General features: G+C 36.5%; 1 protein-coding gene across 1 annotated transcript in view; it reads left to right on the plus strand.

Annotated features, from left to right (window-relative positions):
* LOC110583187 (nesprin-1-like) overlaps positions 1 to 22,552 on the plus strand; it is a 218,164-nt gene that overhangs the window by 85,504 nt on the left and 110,108 nt on the right. Inside the window, exons 3-6 of the mRNA XM_021693239.1 lie at positions 11,405 to 11,500; positions 14,253 to 14,336; positions 20,768 to 20,860; positions 21,910 to 22,088. Of these exons, the coding sequence (XP_021548914.1) occupies positions 11,405 to 11,500; positions 14,253 to 14,336; positions 20,768 to 20,860; positions 21,910 to 22,088 (452 nt within the window). The remainder of the gene's footprint in view (positions 1 to 11,404; positions 11,501 to 14,252; positions 14,337 to 20,767; positions 20,861 to 21,909; positions 22,089 to 22,552) is intronic.

Raw genomic sequence — 22,552 nt, forward strand, 5'->3', positions numbered from 1 at the left:
TCAAGAACTAGTAGAGGGGAAGAGACTGCAAAAGAAGGGAAAGAAAGTTGTTTCAAAGACACAGACTCTCAAGGAGGCAAGGTGGGAGAGAAAATCAAGAGCACAGGTGGAACATGTAGATTTGTACCAAAGGAGAGACACCTCTCCTTCTCTGAGACCAGAGGAAATAGGAAGGGTGAGTTTGGATGTGCCTAAATTTGGGATGGAGTGAAAGAGGAAGGCAGAGATGAGGTGGACTTGAATTTGAGGGAATTCCTACCTAATTGCTGTTATTTTTTAGATCTGACAGAATAGTCTTCATTTTTGAGTAAAGAATTTATGTTGGGATAAATATTTTAAAAGTTGACAGTTATAAAGATGTTAGTTCTTTCACATTTTAAAATTTATTTATCTTAGCAAATTCCTGAACTTCATGCAAGATATATAGACTATGATAATTGTATGGTGCCACCATGGTCCCCAAAGAGAACAACTTAAAGATGTGTTTTTCAAAAAATTTTCACAAGAACTTAGATTTTTTTTTAAAGATTTATTTATTTGAGAGAGAGACCACGCATGCACATGAGCACAAGTGGGGGAGGGGCAGAGGGAGAGGGAAAGGCAGACTCCGCATGGAGCAGGGAGCCTGATGTGGGGCTCAATCCCAGGACCCTGGGATCATGACCTGAGCCGAAGGCAGCTGCTTAACTGACTGAGCCATCCATGCGCTCCAGAAGTTAGATTTTTAATTAGAAAAAGATAGTGTAAGTAATCTTGACATTATCATTGGTTTCAAAATTTTGTAATTTTACATTTTCTCTCATTTCATCAAATGGAATACAGTGTTATATTTGTATTTAAATTCCCTTGATTCAATCTTTATGGTATTTGCTGTGAAATAAATATATGGTTTAACACTAAGTCCTTAGGGAAAAACAAATAGGTCTCAAATAGTCATCGTTTAGTGTTCCTCTAAATGGAGCTGCTCTTTCAATATGCAAAAAACAGTCCTTTCTCCATCTGCCAGACTTAGATCTTTGGGGCTATTAAGGATAGGCACTAAACATTTTAAATATTGTCTTTTGGATGACCTCAGGCATGCTATGAGCATCTTCTCACTTTTTAGAAGAATTTTTGAAAGGTATTATAAAACATTATTTAGATTCTGTATTCATTTGCCAAAGCTACCATAACAAAGTACCACATACTGGGCAGCTTAAGATGGGTAATTTATTATATCAAGGTCCTCATGGCTAGACAGCCATGCTCCCTCTGACACCCTGGGTAGAATCCATCCTTGCTTCTTCCTAGCTTCTTGTGGTGGCCTGAAGTACCTGACAGTCCTTGGCTTGTAGCCGTATTAGTGCAGATCCTGCCTCTGTTCTGTCTGTGTCTATGTCCAAATTTCCCCTTTATATAAGGATACTAGTCATATTGGATAAAGACCCACCCTGATGACTTTATTTTAACTTGATTACCTCTCCAAAGATCCTGTTTCCAAGTAAGATTACATTTGAAGTACAGGGGTTTAAAATTTCCACATCTTGAAGGAGAAGGGGAGAAGAACCCATAATACATTCCATTAAACATTTTGTTTTAATACCACGTTAGATTCATACACTCTTTGACAGGGACAGTTTTGATTTTCCATGCTTTCTTTTAATAATCTATGCTAATGATTACTCTGACATCTTCAGAGTCATAAAGTATCTCTTTTGTGGCTACGCCCTTCTTCAGTTGTCTTCCCCATCAACAGTGCTAAAAGATAATATAGAAGCTCTTTCATGAATGCATTTTACTCCCATCCGTTTCCTTGTACACACTTTAGTGGGACCATTAATGAACTAAGATGAGGACAAAAAAAAGCAAAGAGGAAAAGGAAAATGTAATAATTCACCCCCAAATCATTCTTCTGTTATTTTCTAAAACCACTTTAGTTTGGTAATCCTAAGCATATTGATAAACTCATTATTTCCAAATATGTAACTAAAAGATTACAAAGGAAAATCATTTCACAAAGAATAACCTTTATTAATTTATTAATAGAATTATTAATTCATTGATAACATAGATATAGATCTAGCAAAGTTTATGCAGGTTAATAAACATTTTGATAGTATTTGTCAATGTTCCTTTTAGAAATATGCTTTATTTATTCATACATATACTCATTAAATATTTTTCTCACTTAGATTTTTATTCATTTATTTACTTTTAATTTATTTTTAAAGATTTTTTTTTTATTTACTTGAGAGAGAGCAAGAGTGAGAGCACAGAAGGAGAGGGAGAAGCAGACTTCACACTGAGCAGGGAGCCCAATGGCAGGCTCAATCCCAAGACCCTGGGATCATGACCTGAGCTGAAAGTAGATGCTTAAACCGAGCTGAGCCACCCAGACACCCCAATATTTATTGATTTTAGAGAGAGTAAGAGTGGGTATGTGTGCAGGCGGAGGAGCAGAAGGAAAGGGACTTCCACATTGAGCTCAGAGCCTGATGCAGGGCTGTATCTCAGGACCCTGAAATATAACCTGAGCCGAAACCAGGAGCTGAATGGATGCTCAACCTACTGAGCCACCCGGGAGCCCCTCATTAAATATTTTAACATGCTGTTTATCTACTTGGCAATGTTCTAGGTACTGAGAATGTGGCAGTGAACAAAACAGAAGAAATAATCCCTGCATTATGGTGCTTGTATCCTAATGGGGGAAATGGACAGGAAAGAGAGCAAATAAGCTGTTTTGTTGAGAAGAGACTGAAGAGGGGTTAGGCCACAAGGAGGGATTTAAGTTAGGAGGCTGTTGAAGTCATCCAGGCAAGAGACTGATGGCTTATACCAAGGCAGTAAGCAGCAGAGGTGGTGAAAAGTGGTTGGATTCTGGATGAGTTTTAAAGATAAAGCCACCAAGATTTGTTGGTGGAGCAGATATGGTTTATGAACAAAGGTTAAGAGTAACGGATAGCCCCAACTTTGTACTGAATAAAACAAATAACTTGGGGAGAGTGATTCTTTTATGCTGTGTACTGAAAATAATTTTATTACACATGAAAATTGTTAAGAGCAGAGTTTTCCAAGCAGATTTAAAGTTGGACTGAAACAGTAGTCATTGCCTTTGGGATATGTATTTGGAATTAAACTAAGTAATTAAGGAAGTGGAAATGATTATGCTGTCATAGGAAATAAAAAAGAATGGGAACTGTCTTCTCACCTTTGACAAGTAGAGGTGGAAAATAATCACAATAGTGTTTTTATGAAGGCAATGAAAGAGAAACAGATTACACATAAAATTGTAATTACTTCACCTTGTTTCTGGAGATATTGGGAACATCTAATTAGATTTTCTGAATAAAATGGCAAAACTTTTAGATATTGTGTCAGTTTTATGTGGTTCCCACCAGTACTGATAATCATGATTTTGCTGCTCTGATCCAAGGGTACTTTGGCATTTTTAGATATTTTAGTGTGGTGGGCTCTTAGCCAATCTTCAGGGAGGTAACTCACTCCACCTTTGCTGGTCAACTCCTCTTCCCTTCCCACTCTCCTCTCTGTTCCTATTGTTTGGCTTGCTGTTTCCACCCATAAGATAACCATCAAAGAATGTGAACACTATAGACTGGTCCTGAGATGGGATTTTTCCCCTTCAGCCTGTGAAATTGTTCCTACCTGAAACATGGAAACCAGAGGTAGTGGTTTATCTGGCTCTAGAAGTGATGGGTCATTCTGTATACAGAGGTTTCAGGGGTGCACAGGATACACCTTGAGAACCTGCCTTTGCCTTGGGATCCCTCTACAGCCTGTGCAGAAAGCCATTTTGAGAATATTTTATGCCATGATTATGTGTAATTTTCAGCAAGCCTGACGGTGCTCAACAGTGTGCGTGTGTCTCAATTGGAGTAAAGAGTAATCTGTGCCATGTGCTTTTATTTTAGGCCTTTTCTACTTCCGTTTTATTGGTATCAGTGGGTATCCAGCAATCACAAATTTTAAACCATAGGATATGTATTTAGTATTTCAAAGTAAAATGTTATAGCTTTTTTGTGTGTCATAAAATGTTTTGAGAGCTCTTTCCCCAAGGCGAAAAGTGTTCAGTAAAACACTATCCAACTGTTCTGAGATTAAAAGTCACGATAATAAATGAAGACCTGGGTTGGTCCTGGCATGAAACGGGAGATTTTGCCTTTTTATTTGCTCAAGACTAAAACCTTCATGCTGTAAATCTCCTTGATAGCTGTGTGATACTTGAGGCTAAGGGACCCTAAGATTCTAGCAGATGTGTAGGTATATCTGTTGATGAAGTAATGATATGCTAGTAATGTTTCAAGGTAGATTTGTGCTCTTCTACATTTCTGACTGCAATATTCTTTCACCTCAATTGATGTGCATAGGATTGTCCTCTTAATGCAAAGTTAAAAATGGTAAAAATATTTTTAGTCTAGCTCCATTTTTGTTATTTTTGGATATAGGCATACAGTGGTCCAGGTGAAATGGCTCTATTCATTTATGCATGTATGAATGTATGTTTGTTTATCAACAATATTCAGCTGTGTCTACCTTCATCATTTACTGATATCAATTGGTCAAAAGTCTATAAAACATCTTTTCACATCAAATACAATTAGGTCTCCCTGAAAATGCACACTCTCATCAGTAAAGCATAAATTTATTTTTGGTTACTTATGTGGATCTTATCATGGAGTAGGAGTGGAAGGGCACTGAACTGTAAATTGTTACATTCAGATAGTGTTTACAAAGTAGTAACAAAATAGACCCACATGTCTGTTGTGCTTTATTTTGTTACAAGTAAATGAAATGATCTTAAATTATTTAACTAAGAAGTGAAATCTATTGAGAAGATACATTCTGACTGGGCAGGAAAAGATTAGCTCAGCAGGCTTGGGTTGCTCAAACTCCATACATTGCAAATAAAGACCTATCTTTAGGAATGGTCCTTAACCCGCTCCTGGGAGATAACCTCTGAGCACTTGGAATATTCTGCCTGATAGGAGAGTTTTATATGCCTAGACCTTGGGCCATGCTGTACTACTACTTTGATGAGATTAATTTAACAATGTGTTTCATGGTGAACACCATCTGTTTTTTCTGGGGAGCTGGGACAGGGGAAGAGCTGGAGTCCGAGTAGCTGAGGTCAGTTACGTAAGCACTGCATGCCTAAGTTACAGAGTCCGAATAAAAACTCTGTGGAGCAAAACTCATGGAGCATGCTTTTCTGGTTGCTGACACTTCACACATATCATCACACATCATTCTGGGGAAAATTAGGCATGTCTGTATGTACTTCTACTGGAAGATCATTCATCCCTGGAAACTCATACATGGTTTCTCCTGGACCCTGCTTTTTGAGCTTTGTCCCTTTGCTGATATTAATGTGTCCATTCACTGTAATAAATTGTAATCATGAGTAAAATAGCACTTCTGAGTCCTGTGGGTTCTTCTAGTGCATCATAAAGCTGAGGATGGTCTTGAGGAGCCTGGACATTCTGACAGACCCAATCTTGAGAAAGACTGAGGCAAGTAGTTCCTGGGGCCTCAACAGCAGGACCCGGTGACAATTGTATTTAGGTCATTGCCATGTGACAACTTGACTCCAGCTAACTTCTGGATCCAAGCAGAGAAGTGATGGGTGCAGCTCAGGTCACTCATGTAACAAAAGATAGGGCTGTCACACAAACATGACCACTAGGGGACATGGTGTGAATTAGGCCAACTGTTGTCTTATGCCAGTATGTATTTATATACATAATATTTCTATTATTACTATTTAGTCTTTCTTTTATATCCATTCATATATAGAAGTGGCTTTTTGTTAATAAATTTTTTGTTTCTAGTAGAATGGCAGGCACTTCAGCTGATTAGTTAATACTTTTCATATTGATATTAAACAAAAATCACATATATAGGTTTATGTATTATTCAGGAAACATTTATGTTAATACCTGTATTTTTTATACTAAACTTCCGATCTAACAGGTGGCTCAAAGTATAATAAACCTGGGCTCAAATCTAATCACTTACAAGGGTTGTGATCTAGGCCAATGGTTGAACCTCTCTGAGATTCAGATTCCTTGCTTTGAAATAGGAAGTGATACTCCCATAGGTAGTGGTTATGAATATTACATGAGATAATATGTATACAAGCCCTCAGCATAGTGCTTGACACACTGAGATGTTCAACAATACATTATTGATTCTTTCCTACCTTCTTCTTTTTTCCTCATTTCATTCCTATTAAAACACCTACTGAATTAGAAGGTGTAAATATCTAAGCCATGGAATCATCTAGTAAATATTGGAATTCACATATGTAGTCTATAATGTGACTATTTTGTCATATTTACTTTATGCATCAATATTTTTCATTTCATATGTAATTTTTAAATGTGAGAATTACTTAAATTTTTATTTCATGCCAAATAGTTATATCTGATATCTGTTTTCATCAAAATTATTCTCTTATTCCTTTTCCTCTAAGCAGCATAATTGTTTCTAGGGGCATAAAATCAACATGTGGCAGAGCAAACATGGCCATCCTTTCATGGATAAAAATATGAAAATAGATGGTAGATAAGGCTTAAATATGTGCTGATGCTTATAGATTAGTCAAGTGACACAAGATATTCACACACACACAATGTTAGAAAAGAGGTTGTTTCCCCCAAATAGAGGAAATGTCAGGAAAAATTATGTCAAAGATACTTGTACTTCTACGCTCCGTAAAGATCAAGGATGGACTTTGAATTTCATTATGTGTCATTAAAGGAGCTGAATAGCAAAAATAAAGGAGGAGGAGAAGAAAGAGTGAAAAAAGCTCTGTAAAGTCTGTTTCAGTCATGAGTTAACTCCCAAGGGTATAACCAGGCACAGAGGCATGTGCAACTTCCCTGTGTTTCCAGGGACTTTTAGACCCAGGCAGTCCTCTTAGAGCTAGAATTTTAGGTTTAAACCTCGTTTGAGGAGAGCTGAGAGAAAGGAGTAGCCACAGAAGTGAAGTACTCCTTCCTCCGTTCTCTCTCCCATCTTTATCTCCCTCTCCCACTGACCCAGTTGGGAAGTTCTGTTCTTCGAACAACCTCAGATTCAGCATGAATATATTTTGGTTCCACTCTAGAAATCTAAATGTGACTGTCAAGGCTAAGGAGAATATAATTTTAAAAAATACTGCACCAAAAAAAAGAGCTTATCACAATTTTACCTTAATAATAGTAAAAAATGGAGTGCCTGGGTGGCTCAGTCGGTTAAGCTGCTGCCTTCGGCTCAGGTCATGATCCCAGGGTCCTGGGATCGAGCCCCGCATCGGGCTCCCCGCTCGGCAGGAAGCCTGCTTCTCCCTCTCCCTCTGCCTGCCTCTCTGCCTACTTGTTCTCTCTCTCTCTGTCAAATAAATGAATAAAATCTTTAAAAAAAATAGTAAAAAATGATAATTGTGGTTTTGAAAAGTGCCTGATAGAGTCCTACTTAATGCTTAAAACTGAAAATTGGTAGGGAATAGGAACAAAACCACATTATCTTTGTTTTTCCATTAAGTCAGGCTCCAATTAGTTACTTTCTTTCCTAACTCTTTCTTTTGGTGGCCAGTACCATGACCTGAATCCTGCCAGAGTAATCAGATTGGTGCTGTATTTATATATGTGACAGGAAAGACATTTTATCTGAAAGGTTTTTTATTAAAACACATTTCCAAAAAATAACTGATATAGTCACAATAATAAAGATCTCCTCTAGTTGATCATTTGCTATATGTAAACAATTCTTTATGCAAAATGGAAGAGCAAAACTTGTCCAATAATGACTACAATGTTTTTATTCTGATGTAATTTTTGATGTGTTTTGTTAATTTTGAACAATGTTTACATTATATCTAATTGGATAGAGTTTATAGAAATATGAAGATCATTCTCTAGTATTCATTTTTGCCAGCTCTTTACAGTACGGCTGGCCAGAAGTTTATTATTCCACCTCTTTTACTAGTTAAGTAAAGAATTGATTACATAATGCTTGGTCCTATAATTCAGTGTGTTGAAAATATGATACTTGTGCATTACAAATTAAATTGATAAAAACATTTTTTAAACATTTTTATTATAAGGAGAAATATTTTCTCCCAATTTCTATTTAGACTGGTAATAGCCATCAGTCTACATCTCTTTACTTTGTGCAGGAAGACACTGGTGGAAAAATTTCCAGAAGCAACTAGTATTTCCTATAAAAAGAGAAATTCTGCATCATGATCTTATTTGTGTGTATCTCTAAGAGTCCCAAAGATATTTGCAAATAAGCATCACATATCTCTGTTGAGTGTGATTCACTCACCATTTACATGATTATTGCCAACTAGTATTAAGCACTGTGCCTTGTATTAGGTATATAATGATATATCCAACTTCCTTATCTTCAGGAAGCTGCCCCATGATCTGAATTCCTGGGGACACAGATTTGTAAATAACTAACTGTAATGCAACATGATCATTCTGATCTGAACAACGTATTTAGGGCAAAAGAAGTGACTTAATTCTAGTTGGAAAACTGAAAAAGATTAAGTATGAGCTGAGTCATGAAAATTGAGCGGGAATTTACCAAGCAGAGAGAGGAAAGTAAGGGTAGTCTAGGTATCTGTTCTTGTAATAAAAACCATCTACCCTTCTTTATCATGCAGACTGGAAACTTCAGTCATTTCTTCAACAAATACTTAATGGGTTCTTACTGTGAATAAGACATTCAGAAACAAGATATTCTGTGTTGTGTTGCAGTCTGATTGCCTGGAAACTGGAGAACATTTTTCTTTACCCATTATATATGTACCATATTTTAAGAGCCATTAATATGGGCATAAGGGCTACAAAAATCATTTTATTTATTTATTTATTTATTTATTTATTTATTTATTTTAAAGATTTTATTTATTTATTTGACAGCAAGAGAGGGAACACAAGCTGGGGGTGTGAAAGAGGGAGAAGCAGGCTTTCCGCTGAGCAGGGAGCCCCACGTGGGGCTCGATCCCAAGACCCTGGGATCATAACCTGAGCTGAAGGCAGACGCTTAATGACTTAGCAACCCAGGTGCCCCAAAACTCTTTTTTTTTTAGAAAATTACATTTATTCATTTATTCAGTCAGTCATTCAGCCAAAAATATATATTGAGTGCCTGTCATTTACCTGGACAGAAGGATTCAGGAGTCATTCTATCCAAACAAAATTTTGTGAAGAACAGAGGAGTCAGGATTGATCTTGGTGATGACCACTGTCAGAAAGAAAGGAGAGAAAGAAGGAAAAGAGGCTTGTGAACCAGGCAGGCTGATTAAAGAGGTTTGGGGAAGAACAGATCAAGGAGAGGTTGGTACCAGCAGTCAACACAGAGAGGCTGATGAGCTGAGTTGCTCAGTGGTCACTGCTGACCTGGTGGCTGTGTCCACAGGCAAGTGCAGAAGCAGCTGGAGGGGAAGGAAGACTGTGGGGCACCAGTAGATTCGATAGGAGAAACATCAGAGGCAGAAGTGGGGTCACAAGAAAATGGTCTTCAAAGAGGCAGAGATGAATTTGTGTTCAAAGGCAGATGGGGGAGCGGTGCTTGGGTGGCTCAGTTGGTTGAGCATCCAACTCTTGGTTTTGGCTCAGGTCATGATCTCAGGGTTGTGAGATGGAGACCCAGGTTCAATGTGGAGTCAGCTTGAGACTCTCTCCCTCCCCCTCTCCCTCTGCCCCTACTCCTACTCCCTACTCTCTCTCTCTGTCTTGCATGCACAATCTCTCTCAAATAAATAAATAAATAAATCTTTAAAAAAAAACAAGAACAAAGGCTGAGTGGATGAATGGATGTGACTTGTTTTTTTGTGTCAAATTTCTTGGAATTTTTATCATTTCAAGAAAATTCCCTGCTTAGTTTCATTTTCTTTATATATTCTCAGGTTAACACAGTATAAGAAAAAATTCATTTGCATTTGTTCACTGAATATATCACATATTTATTAACTTTTTCCTCCTTGTTATACTGCATTTATATTCTTAGGATACAAATGGATATTTTGCATGATAAACAGGCCATATTTTTAATGATTACATATAACTAATACAATAATTTTGATTCTTATCACACTGAATAGTTTTCATTGTAGCTCACTAATAATTTTATTTATATGCGTAGAATATAAAGTCATTATTACATTTTTTGCTATATTAATTATAAGCAGTGTGAATAGTGGAATATAAAAGAGAATGCCTGAAAATGAAAACTCTTATTTTTGAACATGTATTTCACAGTATGAGAACAAAATGTATTCAGCTGTTCATTTTATAAAGAGAGAAAATGCATTTAAAAATAGAATTGTGCCATTCAGAGACTGTAATTCATGCAGTCATAAGAGAAATATAAATGCTCCCTATCAGTGGGTAGAGAAAAACGTCTCATTTCAATAAAACATTTGGTGATTAAATATCTCTACATAGAACTTTTCCTTTCTTTTTTCTTTTTTAGAAAGAAAGACAACTGGATATAGTCAGAAATATAACTTAGGCTTTTAACATGATTCAGTGAGAACCAGGAAACTATAGCACTTGAACCTAAGTAGTAAATGGAAAAGTTCTTTCTGTGAGAAATCTGAGGACACCAATCCTCCGCTGACCATGAACATTAGCATCATCACCTGTTTCCTTTCTTCTGAGCCAAGATAGACCTGAATTCAAGGCTTGACAAAGCCCAGTATATTAGGTATTTTAGTGATTTTTATAAAAAAATAAAAGACCCTCCATGAGTTGAAAATGGGCTTTGACTTATTTTTCCAGTAGTGGTGATGGATTTGCACTGATCAGTCTGTAATCTTGCACTTAACGATCCTCTGAGTTCAGCGCCACATTCTGAGAGAAGCTGAGCTAGATTTGTCAGGCGAGAAACAGGACCTGGCCAGCTAACTCACAGGAGAGTCAGTCTGCAACCTTAGTTGTGCTCCCACAGCTGGCCCCTGAGCTAAGGAGATTACTGCGGCCAGAATGGGCTTAGGTAAGCTGTGGTAACGTGCTCGCCCACAGTGAAGTTGGGAGGTTGGTACAGTTTATCTGGGGTACCTCCTCTTCCTCGTTTAGGCCCTGCATCACGGTCTCATCTTTTATGTTGATAGTGACCTCTTTTCCTTCTCTTACCCCATACCATCTCTTTGACTCTTGGCAAAAATTTATTTCTAGAAAGAAGCTGGTATGTATATGAAAGCCCAAGCATTAAGTCTCCTGAGGTTTTTGAGTAAGTTTCTCTCCAAAGGGTTGTTTTTCTCCAATAATTGGTAATTGCCAATCATATCCAAAATAAAGAATTTAAGTATTTAGAAATTATTCGTACAGATTTCACCACAGTGAGTAGCAAAGGTATGGCAGAGAGAGAGAGAGAAGCATTTTTTTGCACTTATTAATTTTTTATCTTCTAGCGGAAACCCCCACTGGTGATAGATGATCTTTTTGAAGACATGAAAGATGGTGTTAAGCTGCTTGCTCTTCTGGAGGTCCTGTCTGGGCAGAAACTGGTAAGGACTTTTTCTGTGACCAGACTTGTCAAATTGTTCCCCTTTGGAATTTGGGGGTTGTGGAGTTGGGAGTGTAAAAGGTGCTGTCCCTATAAGACAAAGTTCTCTTTTTGTAGTTGGTAATACACTGGAAACACTGGCCTATCAGTCACTTCTGGGAGCAGAGAATACATTCCCTTTCTCTTTCCTCACACCTTTAGTGGATCTGAAACATTATATATAGTAGTAGCTACCTTGGAAGGCAGAGTGAAAAACTTCATCAGTAATCTGTCATGTTTAACTACTGCCTCTGTGTGGTGTCCAGGAAGATGACTTGCAGATTAACACACCTCAGTTTATAGTGTTTGCTTTCCATTTGGAAAGGATGGTTGGTCCATAACCGTGCATTACTTATGTAGTTGTCTGTTGAAAATTAAGTTGGAAATCAGCGTGACATTCTTCATGCACTTGTGGACGTCCTCCATGCACTTGTGGACATCCTCCATCGTCAGTCATTTGTCACAGGGACAGCTTGTTTTTAGGTGCAGTGCAACCAGCAGAGTGAAAAAAAAAAACACATTGACAGTGAACTACAGAATATATTTTTCTACATTACTCAATAATAAAGTATAGACAGTCCCCAACTTACAGTGGTTCAACTTCATGACTTTTTGACTTCATGATGATGTGAAAGCAATATACATTTAGTAAAAACCATACTTGAAATTTTGAATTTGAATCTTTTCCTGGGCTAACGGCACACAGGATGGTCCTCTCTCGTGAGGCTGGGCAGTGATAGCCACAGCTCCTAATGAGCCACGTGATCACGAGGGTAAAGAACTGATACACTTACAACCATTCCGTACCCACACAGACATTCCGTTTTTCACGTTAAGTACAGTATTGAATAAATTACATGAAATATTAAGCACTCCATTATAAGATAGGCTTTGTATGAGATGAGTTTGCCCAACTGTAGGCTAATGTAAGTGGTCTGAGCACATTTAAGGTGAGCTAGGTGAAGCTGTGACGTTCGGTAGGTTGAGTGTATTAAATACATTTTTGATTTGCAGTATTTCCGACTTAAAATGAGTTTATCAGGATATAACCCCAATGTAAGTTGAGGAAGATCTACATTTTGTTTTTCTGGGTTATGTTTTGTTATTTCAGAGGAGTAGAGAAGTAAGTAGTTTGAGAGGATAAACTACTTATAAATGCTGTTTGCCATAATTACAAAAAGGTACTCAGCAAATAATCTTCAAAATGTATAACATGTTAGACACAGAGTCCAAAATTGGGAGTACTCATTTTTTCTTTATTTACTGCTTCTTGACAAAAGCTACACAATCATTATTGCTTGGGTGATTGAGTTTTTTAAGTGTTTTTGCCTAAACATAAATTTCCAGTAATTTTGTGCAGAGTCCTCAAAATGGCTTTTGTAAAAGAGTTTGCTTGTTGGAAAATTACAAACTGATAATGATTTTGTGTAAATCATTTATCTTAATAGGATTCATATTGTAGTGGATGCTCTCAGCACCCCTGTGCCATCTCAGCTCGCCTCCCTCTCCAGCGAGTGAGAGTTCAGAGAGTGTGGGACATTGCCCATAGACTGTAGCAGCATCTAGCCTCAAATCCTATTAACATGTCTCCAGGATTCCATCCTCATGGCTTTTATCAAAGCACAAGTTGCTCAAGGCAGCCCTGAAGTGTGGAAGGGTTAGTGGTCCCTAAGGACCCTCAACCAATGGAGATGGGAGTACATGAATAAATGCTCCAGTCTGCCATTTGTAGGAGGGACAATTCTGTGACATAATTTACACGTATCTATAGAGTGTGTGGGTCCCCAGCAGGATTGAGGCCTAGTTGCTCACAGCAGAAACCCTCAATAACGCTTTTCCTTCTTCCCTGTCTCATTCTCCATGCATCTCCTCGCTCTTACTACCTGGAGTCACCTCCCCAATAAACTACATGCACCCAAGACCTTGTCTCGGGTTCTGCTTTGGGGGAAATCAAACAAAACACGTATGAAAAGCTAATTTGGAATATACAGGTGTATGCATGAGCTAAATAAACTGGATTAGCATTTAGATGTGGGAGTCATTGACTTGAGATATATACAGCCTTGGTTTCCAGATATAATTGGCCATCTTTATATATCCTCCTGAATTAAGCTATTTAATAGAAGCTTAAAGGAACCTTTGTTATAATTCAATTGGGTATTAAAGACGTATATCATTCTGTATCAGTATAATTTTACCAGTGTACTTGACTAACAGAGTACAGAAATCTTGATAGGCATTTAATTGCCAAGCTAGATGATTCTAGAAAAAGTAAATATTTTGACATAAGAGTCCTACTTCTGTTTAAGTGCCCACTCATTCAGCCATAGAATTATAAGACCTTGAAGCTAGAAGAAATTTCAAAATGAATCTCAGCATTCTTACTTAGTGGATAAGAAAACTGAGACATACAAGGACAATTTCCAATTTAACCTTTCTTATTTATTTATATTGAGCCCTTTGAGATTCTGAATTACATAAAATGAAATTACTCTGAAATTATAAATAAACCTTGGAAATGGTTGTTTAAATTTTGTGCATGTCATTATGGTCCAGGACCACATTAACATGAAAAGCATCATTTGAAGGAATGAGTATCCTAGGCATTGTTCTTGAATATTCTTCAAGTATATTTTTAATCCATTTAAATTCATTTTATAATTACCTTTTTAATGTGTGCATTTTTGTTTATTCCTATTCCTTCCTGTTTATAGCCATGTGAACAAGGACGCCGTATGAAGCGAATCCACGCTGTAGCTAATATTGGCACAGCACTCAAGTTCCTTGAAGGAAGGAAGGTAAGAGAGAGACAAAACAAAACACCTTTTTTTTTTTTTACATTTTTTTTATTATGCTATGTTAATAACAAAACACCTTTTTAAACAAGAAGGTGTGAGCATACTGATGTTTTTCAAGTTGACTGTGCAGTAAAAACACTGCATGTAAATTATACAGCGAGAGAGTCAATATCATTGTAAAATAATTCTAGATTTACAGGAAAGTGGCAAAAAAATGGCAGAGAGATTTCCTTTCTATACTTAGGGCAGCTTCCTCTAATGTGAAGAACTTACATACATAGTACATGTATATATATGTATACATATGTATATATATATGGCGCAATTATTAAAGAAGGACTTCTAAATTGGTGTGATACAATGCATTAAAGCATAGACATTTGTCTAATTTCATCCATTTTTCCACTAATGTCTTACTTCTCCCCAGGATCCAATCCAGTAACACACCTTGCATTTAATTATGGCTCCTTGGTCTCTTCCACTCTATGACCTTGTCTTCCTTGTCCTTCGTGACCTTGATAATAGCTGCTGGTCAGTTATTTTGCAGAATGTCTCTCAATTTGGGTTTGTTTGATGTTTCCTCAAGATTAGATTGAGGTTATACATTTGTGGCAAGAATTCCAAGGAAGTGATGTTGCATTCTTCTCAGGGCACCTGAGAAGATACAGGATTGATGAGTCTTATTGCTGGTGATGTTAACCTCAATCACTTGGCAAGGCTTTCTGCTGTGGTTTTCTTTTTTTTTTTTATGATAAAGTTACTATTTTTTTCCTTTATAACTGAGAAATAACTTAGGGGAGATAACTGAGATTATGCTAATACTCTACTTTTTGCAAATTTTGCTTACTGATTTTAGCATTGATTGCCTTCTTCAGTAATTATTTCTGTGATGTCTGCCTAATGGTAATTTTGTGTTTCCCTCAGTCCTTTCACATGTATTAATTGAAAGTGTTCTGTAAGTAAAGGTTGTCCTTTCTCCCTCCCACCATTTATTTATTTATTCAATTATTTATTTTGGCATGAACTTATTTTATTCTATAATTATAATCCAATAATAATAATAATAATAATAATAATAATAATAATACTCAAATTGTTCCAGCTTTGGCCATTGAGAGTTCCTTTAGGCTGGCTCCTGTACTCTTTTAATATGGCCCCATCCTTTTTCAGGCATTTCCTCATTTTCCAGAACTACATATTTTCCCTGCCCCAGTTCTGGAATCAACCACTTCCCTAAGCAGGCTTTGGTCCTTTTATTAGTGAGCAATGTTTGGGTGCTGGGTGTGCTCATTGCTACTGAAGTTTCATTGCCCCTAGGCCCTCTTAACAGATCTAGAAAATATGAATGTTTACTAACCCAGGTATATGCATATATGTTGTCTCTCTCCCCCCCTGCCTCCTTTCTCTGTGTGTGTGTGTGTGTGTGTGTGTGTAAACCATTAGTTTAAACTGATACTTCTGATTCCAGTCCAATACCACAAGGTTTGTTAATAGCCTCCCATGCTTGTTTCTATTTTCTCTGACAGTGAGAAACCTGGCTTTCATCTACAATGTATTCACCTATTTTTTTAATCTTAGTATAGACGTAAAATTGTTTAAGAATTGCTCACCAGACCCCTGTGAGAAACAGATTTACTCACTGGAGAACAGTGTGTATGTATAAGTCTTTTGGTCTTTAGTATTACAGCATTCAGTTAAAAGACTATTTTCCAAATTTACTTAGGTTACTTTTATTCTTTTTCTCTCCCTTCAGTTTTATGATAGTCTTTTGTAATAGAGTTTGGTAATCAAGGTATATTCAGTTTTGAGTAATACCCCCTCACACACACATACATCCTAGTTGACTATGATTATTATTCTTATTCTTATTATTTTTATTTTGGGGAATGAGACATTATTATGATTCCAAGAGTAAAAGTTATGCTTAGAGAAGGCACCCCCTCATTATCCTTACTATTCCATTCTCATCTTTCTTCCTTCCATTCCCTATCTCATCTTAGGGAACCAGCTTCTAATTTATTCTTACATTTCTTTTGCATAAATGAGCAGATGTATTTTCATACACCCTCTTTTTTTTATATATGAAGGGTAACATCCTATAATACATTTCTGCACTTTGCTTTTCTCATTTAACAATATATCATGGAAATCTTTCAGATCAGTTCATGGAGATCTTCCTCATTCATTTTTACAGCTGCATTCATTATGTGATGTGCCAGAGTTTATTCAATCACTTATGAATGAGGCATTTAGGTTGTTTCTAGTATTTATCAAACACAATGATGCAATGAATGGCTGTCCACTATACTTTCACACTATTAGAAGGGTATTTTTTGGGTAAATTCCTGAAAGTGAGATTATCTAAAAAGTAAGTGTATATGTGGTTTTGTTAGGTATTGCCATGTTTCCTTCCAAACCAGTTGCACCAACTGGTTTAGATTTAGCCTTTTCCCAACTTGTGGGAATTTAGGTGTCTGTGTTTGGCAGTACCAAAACCAGCCCTATAAATGGATCTGTAGATACTACTTGAAAATAGAATGATTCAACTATTTCCTTCAAAATCTATATCACTAAATTCATTTATTTACTACCAAAATGCATATTTGAATACTTTCCATATGACAGGAACTCTAGAAAACACAAAAATACTTGATTCTGTTCACTGAATAATTTATATTTTGATCAGTTGGTAGTACGATGAAACAATATAAAGTCCAGTCATTTGTGCAGACTCTGTGCCAAAGAGAGATTCTGGACATTAAGATGGTGTTGAAAAACAATATTAGCTTCTTACAGAATATTGGACATTGTTTCCAGATCACTAATATCATTATTAATGGAGTGTTTCTCTTCTTCCAGCTTCCTCCGTGAGTTTTTCATAGAAAGCTAAAAAAGCCATGTTGAACAAGATATTTATATCTTTCCAAGTCATTGAGTCTCCCATTTTACCTATATAATTATAGTGTCCTACTTTGTTCTGAGCTGTCCTTCATTGGCTAGAATATAAAAACAAAATTCCTCTTGTTAATGTCTTGGGAAAAATTTAAGGACTTAACCTATAAAGGCATTGTTTGCAAAGAGGACCAAAGAGTTTTCTTTGCACAGAAGACTTGTTTTACACAAGATCATTTTCACAGAACAAACCTAAGTAATAAAATTTGACTGTGGGGAGGAATGAGTTTGTTTTAAGGCTCTTTAGTGCCCACCTTACTATTTATTTTATTTTATTTTTATAATTTAAGAACTTATATCTCAAACATATTTTCAGGACTTTGTTTTTGACCTTTGGACCTAATTTGCCCTCCATGTAGATTTTTTCTTTAGATAATAGAAAATCAGTTTAGTCCTTGGATTCTAGCTTGATTTAAGGAATAATAAGGGCACTCCTCAAATTTTACTGGAGAAAACCCTACCACTGTGTTTGTTTTCCACTTGTTTACAGGGAAACTGAAAAAAGCATACATTAGTATTCTGATAGGAACCACGTAAATGTGATTCTAATGAGTAAATCCAGTACCATTTCCACCAGTTTCTTTCTCCAGTGAGGTATCAGGTAGGTCATTCTAAACAGTAATGCAAGGAGCCAACCACTGACCACCTTTCCTAAAACTTCCCTTAGTGTAGACAAGCGACATAAATTTAGGTTCCTATAAAGTCAGATAGGTGATCTTAAAGATGAAGTGAGTTAGAGGCTAATTATGGAAACGGGAGAACTGAGCAAGTTTTGTGCCGTCTGGAAGATGGAAACGAACATTCAGTTCCAGTTATAGTTGCCTCAGTGAAATGCAAGCACAGGGATCCCAGATTTTCCAATTAAACAAGAGAAGTCAGCAATCTGGATTTTTATTAAAATCTAATTATTTATTTAAGTTATTTATTAAATAATGCAGGTAGTTGGCTACCTGTATCACTGGTTAGAATGACTCACTCGACACTTCATTGTAGAAAGCAACTAGCATAAAGTGGCAATGCATCCATTTGTTAGGTTTTCAATTTATCAAGAAAAGCTAGGAATCTGGAGTTTTAATTGAATTTTTTTCAAAATTTATTCCCAAATAATTGGAATATTTTTTGGAAATACCTGTGGGCCTTGTATTAGTTTGCTGTGGTCCCTATAGCCCTACCACAGACTGGATGGCTTAAATAACAGAAATTTCTTTTTTCACAGTTGTGGAGGCTGGAGGTTTAAGGTCAAGGTACCAGCAGAGTTGGTTTCTTTGTCTCTTCCTGCTTGCAGGCAGACACTTACTAACTGTGTCCTCAGGTGGCCTTTCCTCTGTGTGGGTGTGGAGAGAGAGAAAGAGCTCTGGTGTCTCCTTCTCTTCTCATAAGGACCTCAGTCCTATTGGATTAGGGCCCACTCTTATTACCTCATTTAACTTTAATGACCTGCTTAAAAGCCCTGTCTCTAAATACGGTCACACTGGGGGTTAGGGCCTCAACATGTGAATTTGGAGGAAACACAGATCAGTCCATATGGGCTTCTGGCTTGCAAAATCAAACTTCCCCAGATTACCTGGGCCACATACAATTGTCTGGTACAGGATTCTCAAACATTGGCATGCATCAGAATCAACAAAACCTAGAGATTTTGTTAAGGCAGATTCTTGAGCTGCACCCCCAAGGTCAGCAGGTCAAAGGTGAGGTCAATCAATGTGATCCCATTCTCCTTCTGGTTTCTGGGAATTCTTCATTCTCTTTGAATGTCTCTATTGTCCATCTCACACTCCTAGGCTATTAAGAATTTAATAGGATAAGTTCATAAGCCCAGTAAGAGTAGGCTCCATAAGCCCATTATGGAACACACAGTTTTTAAGAGAAAAAATAATTATGAAAAGCATTTTTTCTTCAGAAGTTGAGCAAAATATCTTTAGGTTCTATCGTAAATTCAGTATGTTAACTTCATAGTGCATTTGGAGCTGGATTGAGGTAGAAAATTCAACTTATAATTTTTTTTCAACTTATAATTTTTAAAAATTATGATATATAAGGAAAGATAAATAATCTGCCCTTCATGGAATGCATTAATCTTCTGGTTATTAGCATGTATTATGTATCTGTGCCCTGTGGATACCAAAATGGATGTGGAGAAAATTCTGGAGAAGCTGTAAACCAGAGTAATCAAAATGATTATGGACATTGCAGTAGGTTCTGTCATAAAAGGTTAAAAAATGTGATCTTTATTTTCCACAAACATGTATTATTTGTCTCATGCTGTGCTAGGTTTAAAAGAAATAGAAGCTTGTAATCTATGGAAGTTGTCAATATTTTTTTTTCCTGTCTCTAAACCTGATGAATGAATTTCACCAGTGAGACAAAATCCCATAGGTATATCTCAAATTATTTACAGTGATTTTTGTGCTAACTTTTACTGTACTAGTAAATTTAAACTAATTACTCCAGAGTAAAGTATTTGTGGGATGATTTTGCATCTGATAATTTTTTAAAAGTAAACCATTTACAAACTTCCGAACTTTATTATTAATAACACATCTTATTAAATCTTGTCTGAGAATTATTGAGCTATAAATCTAAGGAGTACTTTATTTTTTTTTCTAATTTGTTTAGGGATTATTGAAAGGATGGTGAGCAGTTGTTAATTGTTCTGAGAATGGCTGAGATAGACTTACCATACATCCGTTTTGCTGGGACTTAGGAAATAACATTTTTAATAGTTGGGAAGGCATTAAAATAAATAATTAGAGACAACTACAGACAAGTTAACATCTATCCTGAATGCTTAAAAGTCAGGAACTAAACCCTAATGGTCTCTTCTACTTTATTATTTCTTGGCTTTCCTTTGTCTTTACAATGTATTCCCCAAATCTTGCTCTAAATTTACTACCTACATTTTTATTCTCTTTGAACAAATAACTCTGATTTTTAAAAATTATTTATGTATGTATATCATCTTCTCCCTTTGTTTTTCATGTCAGTCCATGTACAGAGGATCACCGGTTAGTACAAATTTTAGAATTTTTAACTCCTGACTTTTATAGGTAAAAGAGAACATAAGTTTCATGCTATTTGGTAACAAACTTCAGAGTGAGTGCATTTTCTTAAACTACTCATCACAGTTTCTTTTAAGCTCCAGTCAACTTCTGAATGTAAAAAAAATAACCTTTTTTTTTTTCTGTGTGGTGTTTTGTTGGTAATTCCTTGCATGATGTCATATTTTTTCAACTTTAAACAATTTTTTGAAATTCATTCTATAGTTGTTTTTATTGTGTGCCCCTAATGAATGCTCCTGAAATTTCCACTGAAACCATGTGCTTGTTTGTTTTGATGGCTCACCCAACTTACTCTTGTGTATCACTACATAGGCATGACCAAATTGTCCAACTGATGTCTAAAAAAGTGCTAATTATTGCATAATTGGGTGGTCTATAATCTTCTAGTACATCACTAGTACAGCTTTTCTTTTTAAACAGATTAAATTAGTCAACATTAACTCCACTGATATAGCTGATGGCCGACCTTCAATAGTTCTTGGATTGGTGTGGACCATTATTCTGTATTTCCAGGTATTGTACTATAGCTCCCTTTTCAGTGATGTAATGTCATGGATGGAGGTAGTGGTAGAAATTTTAATAGTACTCTCATTTGCCCTACCTTTGCGGTTGATTCTCAAGTGAGCAGAAATTTGATTTTCCCATGTGTATTGTTTTTTGTTAGCAGAAAAATTTCCCCTTCTTCCCTGCGAAGATGTTATGTATGGTACTCCTCCAAAGAACTGTGACAGAGGTGCTCCATCTGACAAGGGAGCAGGGCACATCGGAGATGAGATATTGGTGTAGAAAGAGTTCAGGAAATTTTTTTTGTTCTCTGGAAGGGACCAGTTTTATGTTCCCATTAGACATTAAGGGGAGAAATGAACTTGCCATTCCATCTAGAATAATTGTTCTAGCCATTAGGTTGGTTTTTTTTATTTTTTGAAGATTTTATTTATTTATTTGAGAGAGAGAGGACAAGCAGGGATGAGGGGCAGAGGGAGAGGGAGAAGCAGACTCCCCACTGAGCAGGGAGCCAGACATGGGGCTTGATCCCAGGAACCCGAGATCATGACCTGAGCCCAAGGCAGACACTTAGGTTTTTTTTTTAAGTCTTTATTTTTTAGAGCAGTTTTAAGTTCACAGCCAAACTGAACAAAAAGTACAGAGATTTCCCATATACCCTGTATCCACACACCATGTGTAGCTTCTCCCATAACCAACATCCTCCACTGAAGTGATACACTTCATGAACCTATATTGACCCATCATTATCAAAGTCTGTAGTTTACATTAGGGTTCCCTTTTGGTGTTGTACGCTCTATGAGTTTGGATAACCATTAGGTTTTATTTTATTCATTCATTCATGTGTTTAACAAGTGTTTATTACTGTGTACGAGGTAGTTTTAGATGCAGTGGGAAGTCGGAAGAAGAGTACAATGTCAATCATGCCTTAAGAACTTACCTTGTCAATGGTGTTAAGGGTGTGAATTTAAATCACTTTTAGTTGGGAAAGTAAAACATCCAAGGAAAGAAGAACAAGATAATTCTTATGTTTTTGCCACCTGTTAACTCACAAACAGATTGAGGAGTTGACCAGCAACCTGCCACAGCTGCAGTCTTTGTCAGGCAGCACATCCTCTGTGGACAGCATGGTTAGCGCTGAGACCGCCAGCCCCCCAAGTAAACGGAAAGTGGCCACCAAGCTCCAAGGAAATGCTAAGAAGGCTTTATTAAAGTGGGTTCAGTACACAGTAGCCAAGTAAGTACCAAGAATTTGTTTAAATTTGAAGCCCTTGAATAATTTGAGTTACCAATTTATTACTGAGTGTACCTGCCAATATTGCGAAATTTGAAGAGACATGTGAATGAAGGGCTTTGCTTCAGGCTGTTCCATTCTTTCCTTGAATTAAAATATAAAAAGAAATCATCACTAATACTCTAGGAAAATGCTATAATCAACCTAATTCCTTCATTAATCATGTGATTGGGCCCAATTAATTTATTTTTAACACACTCTTTGATTGGTAATCTGAGGAGTAATTCTGTTTAGGTCATTGTTTGGACTTCCTGCTTTTATTAAATAATCTTTACACAAATAAATTAGAGGTTTAAATGTGATTATCTCTTTATAAAACTGTTGAGTTCTGTTTAATAATAACGTGAGCTAAGGTCCACATCTGAAATAATTATATTTGTTTTTGTTTCCCAAAACTTTCTAACAAT

This window comes from Neomonachus schauinslandi, chromosome 8 (genome assembly GCF_002201575.2).
Source record: "Neomonachus schauinslandi chromosome 8, ASM220157v2, whole genome shotgun sequence".
NCBI classification, from domain to species: domain Eukaryota; kingdom Metazoa; phylum Chordata; class Mammalia; order Carnivora; family Phocidae; genus Neomonachus; species Neomonachus schauinslandi.